Consider the following 17,201-nt stretch of genomic DNA (forward strand, 5'->3'; position numbering starts at 1 on the left):
GTCTACTGAATATTTACCATGGGAAACTGGGCCATGAAATCCAGACCATGGCATGCTACACCAGTATTCTTATCACTGAGCTACACTCCCAAAGATAGAAAACTCTCTTTTGAGGAGGGAAAGGGGCAATGCCAGGGCCTTACTACACTCTTACACACTACACTCATGCTAGGGCCTTACTGCACTCTTACACACCACACTCATGCTACGGCCTTACTGTACTCTTACACACCACACTCATGCTAGGGCCGTACTGCACTCTTACACACCACACTCATGCTCTACTGCTGAGCTGTTTGTTCAGTGCTTTTTAAAAATCTTAGTTACAGAATACAATGCCTAGCCAGATCCAGCAGAATTCTCCTATAATCTCAGCATTCACACAGTTGAGGAAGGAAGAGTTTGAATCACATAACAAGACTCTGTCTACCAAAAAGCAGAAAAACAAAAACACAGCAAAGCAAAAGATAAAAATAAACACACTGTAGTTGTCTTCTCTTTAAAATTATATTACAAACACAAAAGACTATAAGCTAAAAAGTTCTCTATACTTAAAAACATATTATAAGGCTGAAGAGATGACATAGCAATGAAGAGAATTTATTATTCTTGCAGAGGATCAGGGTTCAATTTCTAGTACCCATAAGGTGGCTCTCAACCAATTCAAGGCCCCAGTCCCAGGTGATCCAACTGTATGCAGGCAAAACATTCACATACATGAAATAACTACATCAAGCAATCAAACAGTGTGTGCATTATGTACATGCCATGGTACACATGTGGTCAGAGGACAAATGCTTGCTCCCAAGCCTGTTGACCTAAGTTAGATCCTCCAAATCCACATGAAGATGGAAGGAAAGAACAAATTCCACATGTATATACACATACATGTATACATGTATGTGTATATATATATGTGTATACACACATGTATATATGTGTATACACACACAACACCATAAAGTTAAAAACAACAGCATCCGTAGAGTTCCTAATACAATAAGTAGTTGAATTTAATAAAGAAATTTAGTGAACACTGGGAAGCTGTACCTGTTGTGTTGCAGGGATATCAATATTGTATGCTTTTAGTTCACTTCGTAGCTGGGCTTCTTTTAATTTTGCTTCTTCAGCTTGGCCTAAAATTAAAAAAATAAAATTTACATTCATTTTTTAATAGTCCTTAAAACATAGCTTTTGAAAAAAAAATTACAACTACTTTTTTCTTTTAATGTTAAAATGAAACTGCCAAGTAATAACTGCCAAGCTAAGCTATAAGCCTGAAGGGTTAATGATACATTAAAAAGAGAAACAAAATTAATGTACTGGGATACATTACGGTATCACACTGCAAACTCATGATCTTGGATGTTATTCAATCTTGACCCCATATGTGGACACATGAGTTACATAACTGCAGAGGAGCTCTCACACCCAAGTTAAACATTTATAAACTGGGCGTGGTGGTGTACTCCTTTAATCCCAGCACTTGGGAATCAGAGGAAGGTGGATCTTTCTGAGTTCTGGGCCAGCCTGGTCTACAGACTGAGTTCCAAGACAGCCAGGACTGGTATGCAGAGAAACCCTGTCTCGAAACCTATCCTCCAAAAATTTATAAACAGTCTATAAAAATGATAATGTCAACTTCATTTCTATTACTGTCTACCTAGTCTTATATGAATATAGAAATATGTAACACAGGGAATACATGGTTCTTAGTTAATTGTTCAAAATTTGAACTATATTATAAAATGTCTAAATAACTATATTTTGAATTTCATTTTATATATATGAGTGTTTTGTCTGCATGCTTATGTGTGTACTACTTGTGTGTCTGATGGCTGTAGAGGCAAAAAGAGGGTGTTTGATCCCCAGGAACTGGAGTTACAGGTGATAGCGTGTAGCTGTGTGGTTGCTGGGAATTCAACCTGGCTTATCTGGAAGACCAGCCAGTGCTCTTAATCCCTGAAGCATGTGTCCAGTCCCTATATACTTTAAACTATGTAACTGATATACAAAAGCATAAAATTAGGATGGAAGAATGGTTCAGTGGCTAAGAGCTCTGGCTGTTCTTACAGAGGACCTGGGTTCAGTTCCCAGTACTCACAGGGCAGCTCACAACTGCCTATAACACCCTTCTAGCCTCTGTGGGCACCCAGGGAAGACATATATGCAGGCAAAATGTCAAAAATATAATAATAAATGAACCTTTTGCTGTGTGGTGGCAGCAGATGCCTTCTCCCAGCACTCTAGAGACAGGGGTAGGCAGATCTCTGAGTTTGAGGCCAGCCTGGTCTACAGAATGAGTTCCAGGATAGGCAGGGCCACACAAAGAAACTATTTCTTGAGAAGAAAAAAAAATGTATAAAACTAAAATAAGTTAAAACTCATAGTAAGAAATATATGGGGGCTGGAGTGATGGCTCAACTGTTAAGAGCACTGACTGTTCTTCCAGAGGTCTTGAGTTCAATTCCCAGCAACCACATGGTGGCTCACAACCATCTGTAATGGAATCTGATGCCCTCTTCTGCTATGTCTGAAGACAGTGACAGTGTACTCATATACATTAAATAAATAAATCTTAAAAAAAAAAAACCTGACAAATGAAAAACAGGTTACAAAGCACGACTCAACAAATGTCTTATTTTAATTGTATATAAAAGTCATTTAAAAGATAGCAAACATGTTCTGGACTAACTGAAGGATAAATTAAATATTTCATTTTTAGTACTTGTAGACCCACATGCTACTGTGGTATGTAAAACACAAAGAGCTCATAATTAAAACTAAAAATTAAATTACATATCATTCCTCCAGGGACATCTTTTGCCAGAGCTAGAACTAGATAAGTTGGTTATCAATATTGTCAAAGCCTGAAATTCTCCACAGGTTCTCAATTCTAGGGGAAAAGTTGCAACTTTTAAAATCTGTAAGCTTACTACAAGCTTATTAAGTAAGGAATACTTCATGTTACAGCTGCCAGATGACCAGTAACAAGATGTTCTAACCACTTCACTTCTATTTCAAGAAAGCAGTCAGGTGGTCTCTACCCTTGGCCTCACCGCTCCCTCACAGCCTGCCACTGTATTACCTTTCAGTACAGGTGACTTACATTTCATTTCATCCACAAGCTGCTTGTTGGCATCAAAGAGACTTCTGTACATAATGATGGACTTAGATAACTGGTCCTTTTCCTTCGTAAGTGCTGCCATTTGTTGCTGCTTTTTAACATCTAAGAAAACATTTCCATATAATTTAAACAACTTACAAACTTACAAGTCATAATATGATGCATATGAAAAGCAGAGCAAGGTTATCTACAGTACCACTAACAAGAGAGTATAATAATCTATTCTCCTAAAGGCTTACCATTGTAAAACATAAATGGCAGGCTATATGATTCTAATGTTCTTGATAAACTTGACAGCCGAGGCTCAAAGATAATAAAATATTCAGTACTATCCTTTCCAGGACTATTTTCTGCCAGCACTAGAGTCTGTGTAAGTAAAAAAAGGAATGAGAAAAATAAGAATAAAAAAAAAAAAGAGACATTCCAATGTTACATATGTTGTCATACGGCTACCAAACAAGCAGTAGAAACTGACCATGATAAACACTCGCTGATTCTTCAGATTCATTAAACCATCAACACAACCACACAAGACAGAAGAAATTTTACCTTTGATATTAGTTGGAGACCCAAATGATATAATGAGTACAACTTAGTCAAAACTACTTACAATGGAAAATTATAAGGAAAAGTTGTATTTCCTATCACCTATCTTTAGCAATGGTCATTTTTATCTCAACCTACAAAATTATTTTGATTCAAACCTTTATGTTGAAGCAGGGTAAAAAATTGCTAATGGAGTAAAAGTTATAAATAACATTGACAAAGAAATACTCAGAGCACAAAGCTGAGTTTAAGTTACAGCTGTCCCTGTGGGAGACCAGTCCCAGGTGACAGAACAAGTGGCCCCTGAAAATATTAATGACTTGTTTTTAAAACTTTTATTTTTTCATCATTTCATAAAAATATACCTGAGCTCACGACCAAAGCAAATAGTTAGCAATGGATGCAATTATAGATATTTTAATTCAAATATATTTTCAGTTCTATAGAAAAAGACCTTAGGTTCTTTGCTCTCAAGAATATAATACAATAAAAAAAGAAAAAGAAAACAAGTCCAAAACTAACAGAACATTATAGATCATAAAAGCAAAACTATTAACATTTACAATTCTTTTTCTTAAAAACTAAAGAACATAAGTCATGAATAAGCCATTTTTCTGTTCTACTCTGATTTTGAAAGCTATCAGTGATCTATATAAAGGAATATAAGTATATATAAAACGTTTCTATTAAAAAAGTAACATATTTTAACTTGTTTGTTTATACTAGATTTGTTGATGACAATTCATGAAATGTAACCAATTTAAAATGTTTATAAATAACATTGATAAATTACACTATAGTGATACCTTTGAGTGCCAAACACTTAGCTTGAAATTTTAACAATTACTTAAGAAATAGGAAACAAGTATATCACTAATTGTTTCCCTGCAAATTTGTTTTCTAGAATAATGAGAAATATGGCTAATTAAAAGCTTATTTTTCTAGAAGATATCAAATGTCCCTTTAAAAAGGGAGAAGACTATATCAGTTTACCTTTTCATCAGCAATATATAAAAATATCAATTCCCCTGGTGAGGATCAGCATTTCACACTAATAATTATTGCTTTAACTAGTTGCTCTTTAAGCATTACCAAATTCATGCTTTTTGTTTTTAATGGCTATTTATTCTTTCTAATTCAAAGAATTTTATTTATTCATTTATTTTTATACTAGATTGCTAAAAATCATCAACACAGTTACTTCTTTTAATTCTGTTTATTACATGCTTAATATATAATAGTTAAATATCCTCTATGAACAGGAGTTTGGCATATGAGATAGACCCGTGCATATAGGAATGAAAATGAGACTGTTTTTAGAAGACTTCAGATCATGTAGGCAAATAATACAGACTATAAAATGATACAACCTATGACCCTGCTACATGGCAATGTCAGATTATGACATAGACCAAAGCCTAGGTAGAACATTACATACAAATACTAGCTGTATTCTGGTTGGTGTTTCATTTACATTTTTGAAAATAATGGCTCAGCAGTAAAGGATGAAGGCTCAATGTTCAACTCCTAGCACCCAGCCACCAAAGACATAAATAGCACCTGAGACATAAATATGAACTAACATCCTTTCTCTCATTCATTTAGCACTGGCATGTAGAAGCCAAGCAATATCAGGCTCTTGTGTTTATTCAGTGGAACAGGAAGGACCTCTGGTGGTAAGGGGGAAATTCATACACATCAAGTTTAGATTTTATATGCAGCTTCTGGGAAATAACTACGTTTCTGACTTAACTTCAGGCAGAGCAATTTCAAATGCATATGGGGAAGGAAGAGGGCGGTTCAAAGAAAACAGGGCTAACTACTCTTCCAATTCTACTTTATTTGACATGTTAAACTAGCTTACCTCCTCTAAAAAAACAGGTGTGGGTCTTTTATTATCTAATTTTATCTCAGTGTAGGTGAAACTCACCTTATTTTCCACTATAACAAGAACAACTAGGAAGAGTTGACAACATCGGCAACTGACAAGCCCTCCATGTGAAGAGAGTCAGAGGTGGTATGGTAGACAGACCTCTGAGAGGAGCAGCCTCTGTTCAGGCACCACAAGGGCTGTCTTACAAGAGTTCAAAGTGATGCCAACTCTTTAGACTTTTCCAAATTACAAGTGTAGCTCTTTATATAAAAACTATACACTTTTAAATGTTGATATCACTTCAGTTAATGAAACCATTTGGGTATTCACTGTCCCATAGATCAACAAGTGTTTAGGATGGATAGATAGACATGGAAGACTCCCAGTTTATAAGTCTAAAGTTACTGAAACAATGTAATATTTAAATGGATTATATACAAGGATGAGCAACAACAACAAAAAAAAATAAGAAAAAGTACTGGTACTTACAACTATATTCAATAAAGATTCTAAAACACAATAAATTGAAAAAAGGATCAAAATTAAGATTTTTTTTTTATCTGTTTAAAAATTATGTGTAAGTAGGTGTGTGTACCTGCATGCAGGTATGTGCACTCAAGTGCAAGTTCCTACAGACAACAGAGGTACTGGATCCCATGGAGTTGTTTAGGTAGCTGTGAGCTGGGAATTAAGCCATGGTCTACTGGAAGACCAGTAAGTATTCTTAACTGCTTAGCCATCTTTTTAGTCAAAACTTTAAAAAACAAAACATAACCAGAGCATTGTGAATACATGTGCTACCAACATACCATAAATAACTAAATAACTAAATAATCTAAAAATAAAACAAATACTTAAAACTAACACTGTCCAATCTTTAACAAAGAATACTGCCCGGGACCAGAACTAGGGCCTCACACTTGCGTGTTCTAACAATGAGGTACAACCCCAGCCATTCCCAGCTCATTTAAAACTTAATTTTGATAGAGAATCTTAATTTTGATAAAGAATCAAGTCCAAAGATGGCTAGAACCTTAATCTGTATCAGACAAAGCCAACCCTCTTGCCTCAGCACACTGACTTTGGCCAGGGACACAGGCCTTGCCACCAAAAAATTAAGTTACATTGCATATCTGACTAGAATCTGTAAACCTTTCATATCTAATAGTGCTTGTAAGAAGCACTTGGTGTGACAGTGCATCCTACAATCCCAGGACTCAGGAAGACAAGAAGTTTAAGGTTATCCTGGAATACATACCTCCCCCCAAAATATCACACAGTTTTGGTAGAAACATAAATTTAAAAAAATATAATAATGATAAAAGCATGTAAATATGTGTATTATTTTATGGCCAAGCACTTTTTTTTCTTGTTATCTGTGGAGTCAATCAGTAAATCAGTATCTACTTATCTATCTACATACCAACCATTCTAAAAATAAACATAGAAGAAAACTGAAACATTTCTGATAAAAAAAACTTTGGGAAGGAGATAAATTTGTACCAAGTATTGACGAAAATAAGTGTAGTCACTTTATTAATGATATAGGCTCTTAGTTAACAAAAAAGTAAGCTAAACAAGATAAAAGAAAAATTCTTGCAAAACCTGTATCCTATAATATTAAAAAAAAATCAGTAACCTCAAAAATTCATCTCCTTCATCCTATAGTGAAAGCACTGTGCTATGCTAGGGCTAGTCACTGCTATCTCTGTATGGTTAGCAATATAACAATTACTTATGGAGGTCTTTTTAATAGTATATTTTTAAAACTATTTTCATTTTAGAAAAATAACAATGATAGGCTTACAACTTATTAAATTTTTACATAGCCTGTATCTTATTGTCTGTCTGTATAATAACAATTAACTTACAATAGAACATTACACAGTAGGACAATGCTAGGTCACCCCATGTGGATGAGAGCTGAGTAAAGGTGGCTCTGAGTCCAATTTGTAATAGCAAAATCATAGATATTTCACAGATTTTTAAATTTACTGCACCAGACACAAAACATCAGAACATCTTCATAGCTGTATATACAAAGGCAGGTGTATTATGGATGTTGGAAAAGATCTAAGAAACTTACCGTAATTTCAGCAGAACCATTCACAAAGGGAAACTCAAGTGTCCTAACCTTCCCGATGAAGAGTGGGGTATCAGTGTCCTCATTAAAGCCTTTAATGGTTGCTACTACAGTGCCAACCAGATCCATTCCAGTATGATTACCATAATTATCCTTAAAATACACAATGGAAAAGAACTAATTAGTAGAACTGGTTAGAAGATAACTGAAAAGAGCATTATAAATCAGAAACAAGACAAACTCTCTTTTTATTGGTATCTCAAAGCAAAAATGCGTTCAGATATTTAATTTATTTAAGTTTTTTTTCTGTAGGTTTAAACTGAATGATCAATATTACTCTGTAATAGCCATTCTGAACCTGAATTTCAAAGCAATTACTCTTAAGCTCTGTAGTGTTTGAAGAAGACATAGACATTACTGTAATACTGAGGCGTAGGTCTTTGACCAAGGTCCTGCTGGCAATTGAGCGAACATTAGAAACAGCTGGGGTAGCTGGCTGGCTGTCAGGAACCAACTTCATAGGCTGATTAGGGAGCACATCAACTATAACCTTAAAAACAAAAGTAACATTTGTATTAAAAATTACCTTCTATGAGTACTTTACTACTGCAGAGGAAAAAAGAACAGCATATACTACATAAAGTTATCCTCAAAGATTTCTATTAATTTTTTTAAAATAATTTAGGTTTATTTTATCCTAATTTTTCTGAAAATTATATTATAAAAGTCTGAGCTTAACCAAATTTTATTTGTAATGGATCAGTTATCTACCATCAATCACTGGTCTAAAAATAGTAAATAGAAAATTCTGGAAATAAATACTTTATAAAATTTTATAACTTACATATGTTACTATAATATTTTGATTTTATTATTATTGCTAATCTGTTATATCTACTTTAGTTAAGCTTGATCAGATAAATAAATACGCTGGAGAAAATCTGGTATTGCCTGTGTTATCAGGGATCCACTGGGGGTCATCAAATGCTTCCCATGAATAGGGAAGTGACTTTTGCATCTAATAATTAATTCACTTTAAAAACAAATGAGCAAATACCATGGTACATAAAAATAAATATACAAACCTGTTCGCTGCTGAGAATATTTGTTTTATCGATCATGAAATCAAACTGGATACAGTATGCCCCTACCTTGTTAGGGATGGTTTTCTCCCTAAAACAAAAAGGTAAAAGCAATGCTTTTTAATGGAGTAAATGATTTCAAAGCATTGATATTTGTTTCCTTTCATAACAAGCAAAGGAATAAGATAATTATTGACCCTGCACACACTTTCATTCACTTAACATTTATTTTAGACATGGTTATTCTATCTATGAGTGGTTTTGCTTTCATGTTTGTATACACATCGTGTGTGTGTGTGCGTCAGAAGTCATTAGAAGGTGCTAGATTCCCTGGAACTCTGGATCTGGAGTTACAGATGGTAGGGTGCTAGGAACCAGACTCATGTTCCCTAAAAGAGCAGCAAATACTTTCAACTGCTAAGCCATTGCTCCAAGCCAGTATTTTACATATGTTTAATCCTCTTACCTCTGCATTTGTTCACACAAGACCCAGAACTAAGGCTTTAGATATGGCAAAAGCAGAAATAACTAATGTAAAGATATGAAAGCAAACACAAAAAACAAATTATGTGTCCTTTGAATTTTGCTTCATTTCTATATTATCAATTCTCAACTAACGGTTTTATAATTTCAAAATTATAGGCCATCTAACTAACCTTCCATGCGACTTTCTTTTCAGGCATTATTATTTTCTGACTTTAAATAGTCAAGCTGTTTATTGTGATTTAATTACCAATAAGAAATCCAGTGCCTATTAAGAGATACACTTAGTCTATTTGAACTATACTCAACCATAATGAAATATGAAAGTTATAGCAAAAATTAAGCAGTAGTGCTTCCAAGTGGCAAAACACACACACACACACACAAAAACCAAACCAAACCAAACCAAACCAAACCAAACAACAAGCCATCTTCCCTGAAAAAAGTTATGTTAAAAATTGCTGGGCTTTTGATTGGGCACCTGCACCACGGAAGCGCCAGACAGAACCAATGTGTGGAAGCTGGAGGTATGCTGCTGTTCTGCCCAGGCTGTGGAAATGGACTAATTGTGGAGGAGGGGCAGCGTTGCCATCACTTCGCCTGCAACACTTGCCCCTACGTCCGTAATATCACCCATAAGGTAACAAATCAAAAGTATCCAAAGCTAAAAGAAGTGGATGATGTGCTTGGTGGAGCAGCTGCCTGGGAGAATGTGGACTCTACTGCAGAACTGTGTCCAAAATGTGAACATCCCTGTGCCTACTTCATGCAGCTTCAGACTCGTTCTGCAGATGAGCTAATGGCCACCTTCTATAAGTGCTGCAATGCTCAGTGTGGACATCGCTGGAGAAATTAAGGGCAGGACTGAAGGTCTTTGCTATATGATAGGAAGCTGACTCTTCTGTGGTGGAGGACCAGGGTAAAACAACTCATCTGCAAGTTAGCAGATAAAGTCCTTAAAGTACAGGGCCCTCAGGTCCTTGGGAGATACGCATAAGGATGCTCACTTGGGTTCAGGTCCTGTTCCCTACCATTCAAACTAGGAACTTGGTTTGTAGCCAGTAAAAAAAAATTTATTTTTTGGTTTTTCGAGATAGGTTTTCTCTCTGTAGACCACGTTGACCTTGAACTCAATTATCCGCCTTCTTCTGCCTCAGGAGTGCTGGGGTTAAAGGTGTGTGCCACCAACCGCCAATAATTTTGAACCTTCTAATCTTTTTGCCTCTGTCTCAAAAGTGTTAGGATTATGGGCATGTGATCTTCATGCATGCTAGATAAGTACTCTACCAACTGAGCTATATCTCTAGCCCTTTTTTCTTTCTAGAGAAATTATGAAAAAATACTTATAAAAATACCGAAAATTGCTTAAAAATTCTGCAATTACACGATTCATCTTGTATAATTAATAACTAAACAAAACTGCCAGGCAGTGGTGGCACACACCTTTGATCCCAGCACTTAGAAGGCAGAGTCAGGCAGATTTCTGAGTTTGAGACCAGCCTGGTCTACAAAGTGAGTTCCAGGACTACACAGAGAGACCCTGTCTCAAGAAACTGGGAAAAAAAATATTCTGTGAGTTGGATTTTCTGGATGATTTTGATAGGAACTTAAAAGTAACCAAAAACATTTTCTATTACCAGATTTGGAAAAAGGACTACAAAGCGTGTGCCCCATTTGAACCTCATCCAAAAATCTATTTCAACCTCAGTAAATTTAGAAGAGTTACGTATTAAGGCTATGTGCAGAATGAGCTTATATGTGGACCGACTTTTGATGAGAGTATCTCAGAGAACTCATAAGCATGAATTCTTCTACCAACCAAGAGTAACAGAAAAGTTACATATTTGCTGAAATCACTAATGGTATTGTTCTGTAAGGTAGACATATTTATATGTGGGAAGTGCTGGTCTGTTCTGTACAACTGGACAGTTATACACATGATAAGGAATATAGATAGTAAGGAGATCTAAAATAACAGATTCCTCTATGAGTATCTGATGTTTTCAAAATCCTTAAATAATGATATAATGAATAATTCATAAACCAAAAAAATATTGCTTGCAGATGTTTACAAGGTAACAGCTAAAGGTATAACAAAATAGGATGGGAACCCTGAGGCCTGAGTTTTACTCCTAAGACTGCACTACTCCTGAGAGCAATTCTAAAAACACAAGTAAACCTAAGGCAAATGGACTCCCAAGGAAATGCAATCCACCTCTGAATTATTATCTTCATCTCTGACAAGAGAAGCAAATGTAAACCTTCCCTGGGCAAGGACTGTTATTCTCAACAGGCAATCATCTCCACAGACATTAATACCTAAAAGCCAAAGAAAATGACAATATATATATATATATATATATATATATATATATATATATATATATATATATATAAAAATCAAGCACATGAAGAAGCAAAGGAGCTAGACTAAAAATGAGCAGAGACAAGAGACATCCTAGGAATGTGAAGGAATTCTGGACAGACTTTTGCTATGGCAGGCCAATGATGAATAAGATTTTAAAAACTAACAGAGTACAGGACTTTGAAAGGAAAATCAAGAATTAAAGTCAAGATTGGGTCACATGCACGCACACACACAGACACGCATACACACCCCAGGCACAACATTGTAGAGGGTATGTAGAGTAGGGTGCACCAGAATTTGGGTACACATAGGCCTCCGAGGCCTCTATACAGAGAAACCTTGCCTCAGAGAGAAAAGAAAATTCCCAGTGCCAGGAGTGAGATGGTGGCATGAGTTGTTAAGCCAGAAACCCTAAAAACAACTTAGGCCGCCATGCTTGCATGGCAAATATTTTACCAACTGAGCTATCTCTCTAGCCTCTAGAAATGAAGACTTTGGTAAAAGATACCTATGCAAAGAAAATGGTCAAATCTTCCCTATTAGGTTGAGAGTGATGTTAGATGACACTATCATCAAAGATACCCAGAAGCCCAACCAACCAACCATCTATCCAACCAACCAACCAACCAACCAACCATCCATCCATCCATCCATCCACCCACCCAACCACCTGCCCACCCACCCACCAACCAACCAACAGTTCCCACAGAAAGTGAAATGTCATAATTTATGGACATCTGAAACAAAAAATTAGAAATTAAGGAGTTGAGCATAGATACTTACTATAAAGTCAACCAACTTACTATAAACCAACTAGATTTCTATAACCATGGTAAACAGATAATAAAATGCTTAATAATATAAAATGCTTAATAATAATGTGAGAAAAACAACAACAGCAGCTTAACTGTTTAGGAATTTAGGGAAAGATGTACGTGACTTTGAAAAAACCCTGAAGCACTGTAAAAAATTTTCAAGAAAAGAATACAAGTATATACCATAAAATGAGACTGAAAGATACTCCCAGATTCTCCCAGATTTCTACCCTCAGAAAATTCTTATCAATTTTACCACTTGAGTTTTGTTATTGGAACCTGCTGTATTATTTTTAAAATTTATATGATAAAACAAAAGGCCGGGCTAGAGAGATGGCTCAGCGGTTAAGAGCAATGACTGTTCTTCCAGAGGTTCTGAGTTCAATTTCTAGCAACCACATGGTAGCTCACAACCATCTGTGATGGGATTCAATGCCCTCTTCTGTTGTGTCTGAAGATAGCTACAGTGTGTTCATATAAGTAAATGTATCTTTTAAAAAAAATCTTAATATGTAAGTAAACAATTTTTTTTAAAAAAAGATAAAACAAAAGGCTAAGAATTATAGGAGAACAATAAAAAAATTGACTTCTAAAAAATTGTAGTATTGGCAAAATGTAGGCAAATGGGCCAGTAAATCAATGTGTGGTCCAGAAATAGACAGACATACATATGAGTGGATTCATGATTTATTTTATTTTTTAAAAAGTTATTTACTTTATGTATATGGGTATTTTGTCTACAAGTATGTTTGTATACCATGGGACAATAGTTATAGACAGTTGTGATGGGTGCCGAGACATGTAGATACTGGGAATTGAACCCAGGGCCTCTAAAAGAGCAATCATTGCTCTTAATCACCGAGTCATCTATCCAACCTCTGGATTTATGATGTATAACACAGCCATCACTGAAGAATATTCCCTTTATCTCTTCACCCTCCCTTGCCTCCTCAAAGAAAATCAACCCAAAAATACCAAAGCAGAATCAATTTCAGGTATAAGTAAAAAGAGAGTTAACACAGCAGATCTGAAGTATTCTTCTTAGAAAGACCAATTCACAATGTTTGCCGTTGTCTGGCATCCATGAGGTTACATTCATGAGAGTTATTTTGCACTAGTCTATATGGCTTATAATGAATGGAACATTTGTGTTACTATAGCTCATGCTAAATGCTTGCTTTTCTCCTGGAAACCTGCAAATATGATATGTGTCATTTAGAGACTGGCATAGCAACATTCCTAATAAAAAAGTCTTATCAGCTCCCCTTCTTAACTTGGTATTGGAGAATTAAAGCACATACTATGAGATCCAGCAGGAGAAGCACTTTGAAGCCTCTGCTTTCTCTTGGATATTACTACCCAAGCCTCTCTGCAGATGTTGTTCTGTGACCTTTGCCAAAATGATTCATATAGCAGTGAGTGAAATTACACTGAGTTCAGTGGGTCCTCCTACTAGTGAACCATCAAACCAATTGACCATGGGAATTGCCTAAATCATAATATAGAAGTTTTTTTATAATCTAAATATAAAGAATTCTTAAAGATGATTAAAGATAAGAGAGGCTCAACAAATCTGAGTACATAAAAATCTAGCCGGGCGTGGTGGCGCACGCCTTTAATCCCAGCACTTGGGAGGCAGAGGCAGGTGGATTTCTGAGTTCGAGGCCAGCCTGGTCTACAGAGTGAGCTCCAGGACAGCCAGGGCTATACAGAGAAACCCTGTCTCGAAAAAAAACAAAAAAAAAAAAAAAATCTAGAACGTCTGGTTCAAGAGATCATGAAGAATGCAGACACTAGCCTCACAATGAACAAGATATCTAAGAGAAGTTATGGTGTTACATGACTGTAGAGAAATACTCTTATGTACTTAATGCACCTGTCAATTAAAGCTGATTGGACTGTAGCTGAGGCAGGAAATAGAAGGTGAGACATCCGATAGGCAAAAAGAATCCTGGGATAGAGCCAGGGCAGGAAACTGGGCCAGGAATGGAGGAGGACATATGCATGGGGACTGAGCATAGGTAACCAGCCACATAGCACAATTTTGAATAGAATAATGGGATATCAATTTATGAGCTAGTTGGAGAACAGCTAAAGCGCATTGCCAAAATGTTTGCATATATATTTTGAACCTCAGAGGGGTTATTTCAGGAGCTTGGGGCCAGGAAGAAAACAGCCCTTTATACATGATTAACCCTACAACTAAGAAACCTAAAAGCTGGAAGCTTGAAAATTCAAGCTCAGCCTGAGTTGACTTATTGCGTACAGTGTTCACTGTACAAGCATGAGGATCTAAGTTCAGATCCAAGCACCCAGATAAAAAGGTGATGTGGTGATACACGTCTGCAACCCCACCACTGTTCATGGCTGGCAAGCTGCAGGTTCACTGAGGTCCTGTCTCAACAGAGTGCAAAGGAGGAAACACCTGATGGCTGCCTCTGGCCTCTGGCCCTCAGGAGCACCTGCACACACATTCATACAACACACACTGAAATACATGATTAAAGAAACAAGAACTGAATGCTCTGACACCATAAGGAAATTCTTTCTAAGATTTTTCTACATTCTCATGTTAATATATAACAACCATCTTCCTCAAAACCATTTCTACAGAGCAATATTAAAGACAAAAACAAAAAACAAAAAAACAAAACAGCAACAGCAAAAAAGCAAACATGCCTTTCTTCAAATAGCTTCTCAAGGAAAGTGTTAAGAAATAAAGTCAACATTTTTTTCTTGACCATAAACTACTTTTCCTTAGCTAATGCTGCAAATTCACTAACCTGAATTACTCTATCCTAAAGATACATAAAATAAGAAATTATTTAAGATGTACCTGAAATAGAAGCAGCCATCTTCCTTGTCGTTATCTTTTATTTTATTACAACTAAAGGTTTCTGCCTTCAAGGAAGAACAGAAGAGGGAGAAAACAAATGTTACTAGAGTGTATTGAGGATGAAAATGTGCACAGGTGAATGAATGGACAGACTGCACTTGGATTTAATTTACAGTACCACTGAACTGCTAGTTCTAAATTAGTAAAAAATTCACATTGCCCAGCTGGTAATCCTTAGTATGTAGATTATTTAAATGAACTATTAACACTAAAGTGGACTATTAAATTGCGTGCTCTGACAAGTTCTAGGATTTGGTTTCTACTTTGAGATTTATCCCATACTGTTCTTTACGGAAGCCAATGACTTCAAGTGACTATTGAGTACCTGAAGTATTTCTATATTGAGATAGAAACGCTCTCATTATTGAAGAATTTGAAAACATCAGGCTAGAAACATGCCTCACTGTAAAAAATAGCTTGCTGTGCAAGCATGAGGACCTGAGTTCAAATCCCAGCACTACATAAAAAACTGGGCACAGGTATGTCTTAGTTGTCCCAGTACTGGTGGTGTGGAAATTAGAAGATTCTAAGATACTGCTGGGTTCCTAGCTCAGGGAATGAAATTTTGTTGGTGAGAGAATCTATTTCAGGGGAATAAAGAAATAATAAAAACCAAGGCAGATACCTGTTCCATCCTCCAGCATCTGTATGTGCAAGCACGGGCATGCATGGAAGTACATATTTATGTAGTTATATGTGTGGAGCACATACTTACAGTATATGCTCAAACAAAAGTTAAATAGTCAAAGAATGTACAATCTCAATTTTTAAAATGCCAAGGACATGTCGAAGTGGTAACTTTTGATATAGTAGATGAACAATATTTAAATTATTTTACTTCTTTTTTGCCATTTGATTTTTGTTTATGGTTTTGAAAGAGTCTCTGTTTCCCTTGCTGTTCTGAAATCTGCCTCCTTAGTACTGAAGTTGAAGGTAACCTTGATGGCTGAATATATTATATTGTTTTAATCTCTGACCCTGCTTGCCATTACTCACATTTGCTGGTGGCCGGCTCATGCCACTGGACAGCTTCCACATTTTCATGGAAATACGTGTTGGATTAATATTTTTGATGACACCACCACTTTCAGAAATCACACTAACCAGAAAATCTGTCAAGTAAATATAAAATTTACTTATTTATTTAGTAATAATATTCTGGTAAAGAAAATAAAATTATTCAAAGACTAAAACAAAAAATAATGAGATTATTACTTAAACAGCAATCTCTAAAAAGATAATTGTTAATCTCAACAGACAACTTTCTAGGGCTGAGTATGAACATCAAGTTCTCCTAGATAAATCTAAAAGATTGTCTTCACTAATAATATTATGTAAATGAAATCTAGCATGCAAATTCAGAATGGTATGTACTTAGTATCTAAGAATTAGGCCAACTGGTCACAGTATTTATATGCCACATATACTTCTAAACCAAAACTATTTTACTTTCTTTTATATAAGCTTTAACAATGTAAAGAAGCTAAAGTATTATAGACATCAGTCTCTATTATATTTACCAGATATATACAACATTTTGTACCTCTCAGACTTTTTAAAAATCAAAGAAAAAGGTTTTTATTTCCCCCAGATTTAACACAAAATTTATAAAGTATAAAAACCAATGAATATGTATATTTTAACTAGTAACAATTACTGTTAAACAATTTAACCATAACCTTTTGGTGTCCTTTTTTCTTTGCATATAAGTGCACAGAACCGATAAGATTTGTAGAAAGTTACTTAAATAAAGGACATACTAGTTTCCTATTGACAGGCATTACCAGCATATATGATTACTGAGTCATATCCACATTAGTTTGTATTTACTGGAAACTGCAATATTCATGACTAAAACAAAGAATCTGAGTAGTTGTTTAGTGGATGGTTGATGTTCTGAAATACTTTAATTCATCCTGATACAATTG

General features: G+C 35.5%; 1 protein-coding gene and 1 pseudogene across 1 annotated transcript in view; one reads left to right on the top strand and one right to left on the bottom strand.

The window, feature by feature from the left end:
* Smchd1 (structural maintenance of chromosomes flexible hinge domain containing 1) overlaps window positions 1-17,201 on the bottom strand; it is a 113,768-nt gene that overhangs the window by 15,467 nt on the left and 81,100 nt on the right. Inside the window, exons 33-40 of the mRNA XM_031368725.1 lie at window positions 16,270-16,385; window positions 15,214-15,278; window positions 8,715-8,802; window positions 8,048-8,179; window positions 7,633-7,782; window positions 3,367-3,493; window positions 3,110-3,229; window positions 1,051-1,136 (exon numbers count right to left, since the gene is read on the bottom strand). Of these exons, the coding sequence (XP_031224585.1) occupies window positions 1,051-1,136; window positions 3,110-3,229; window positions 3,367-3,493; window positions 7,633-7,782; window positions 8,048-8,179; window positions 8,715-8,802; window positions 15,214-15,278; window positions 16,270-16,385 (884 nt within the window). The remainder of the gene's footprint in view (window positions 1-1,050; window positions 1,137-3,109; window positions 3,230-3,366; window positions 3,494-7,632; window positions 7,783-8,047; window positions 8,180-8,714; window positions 8,803-15,213; window positions 15,279-16,269; window positions 16,386-17,201) is intronic.
* Window positions 9,724-10,050, top strand: LOC116088897 (annotated as a pseudogene).

This window comes from Mastomys coucha, unplaced genomic scaffold, assembly GCF_008632895.1.
Source record: "Mastomys coucha isolate ucsf_1 unplaced genomic scaffold, UCSF_Mcou_1 pScaffold14, whole genome shotgun sequence".
NCBI lineage: Eukaryota > Metazoa > Chordata > Mammalia > Rodentia > Muridae > Mastomys > Mastomys coucha.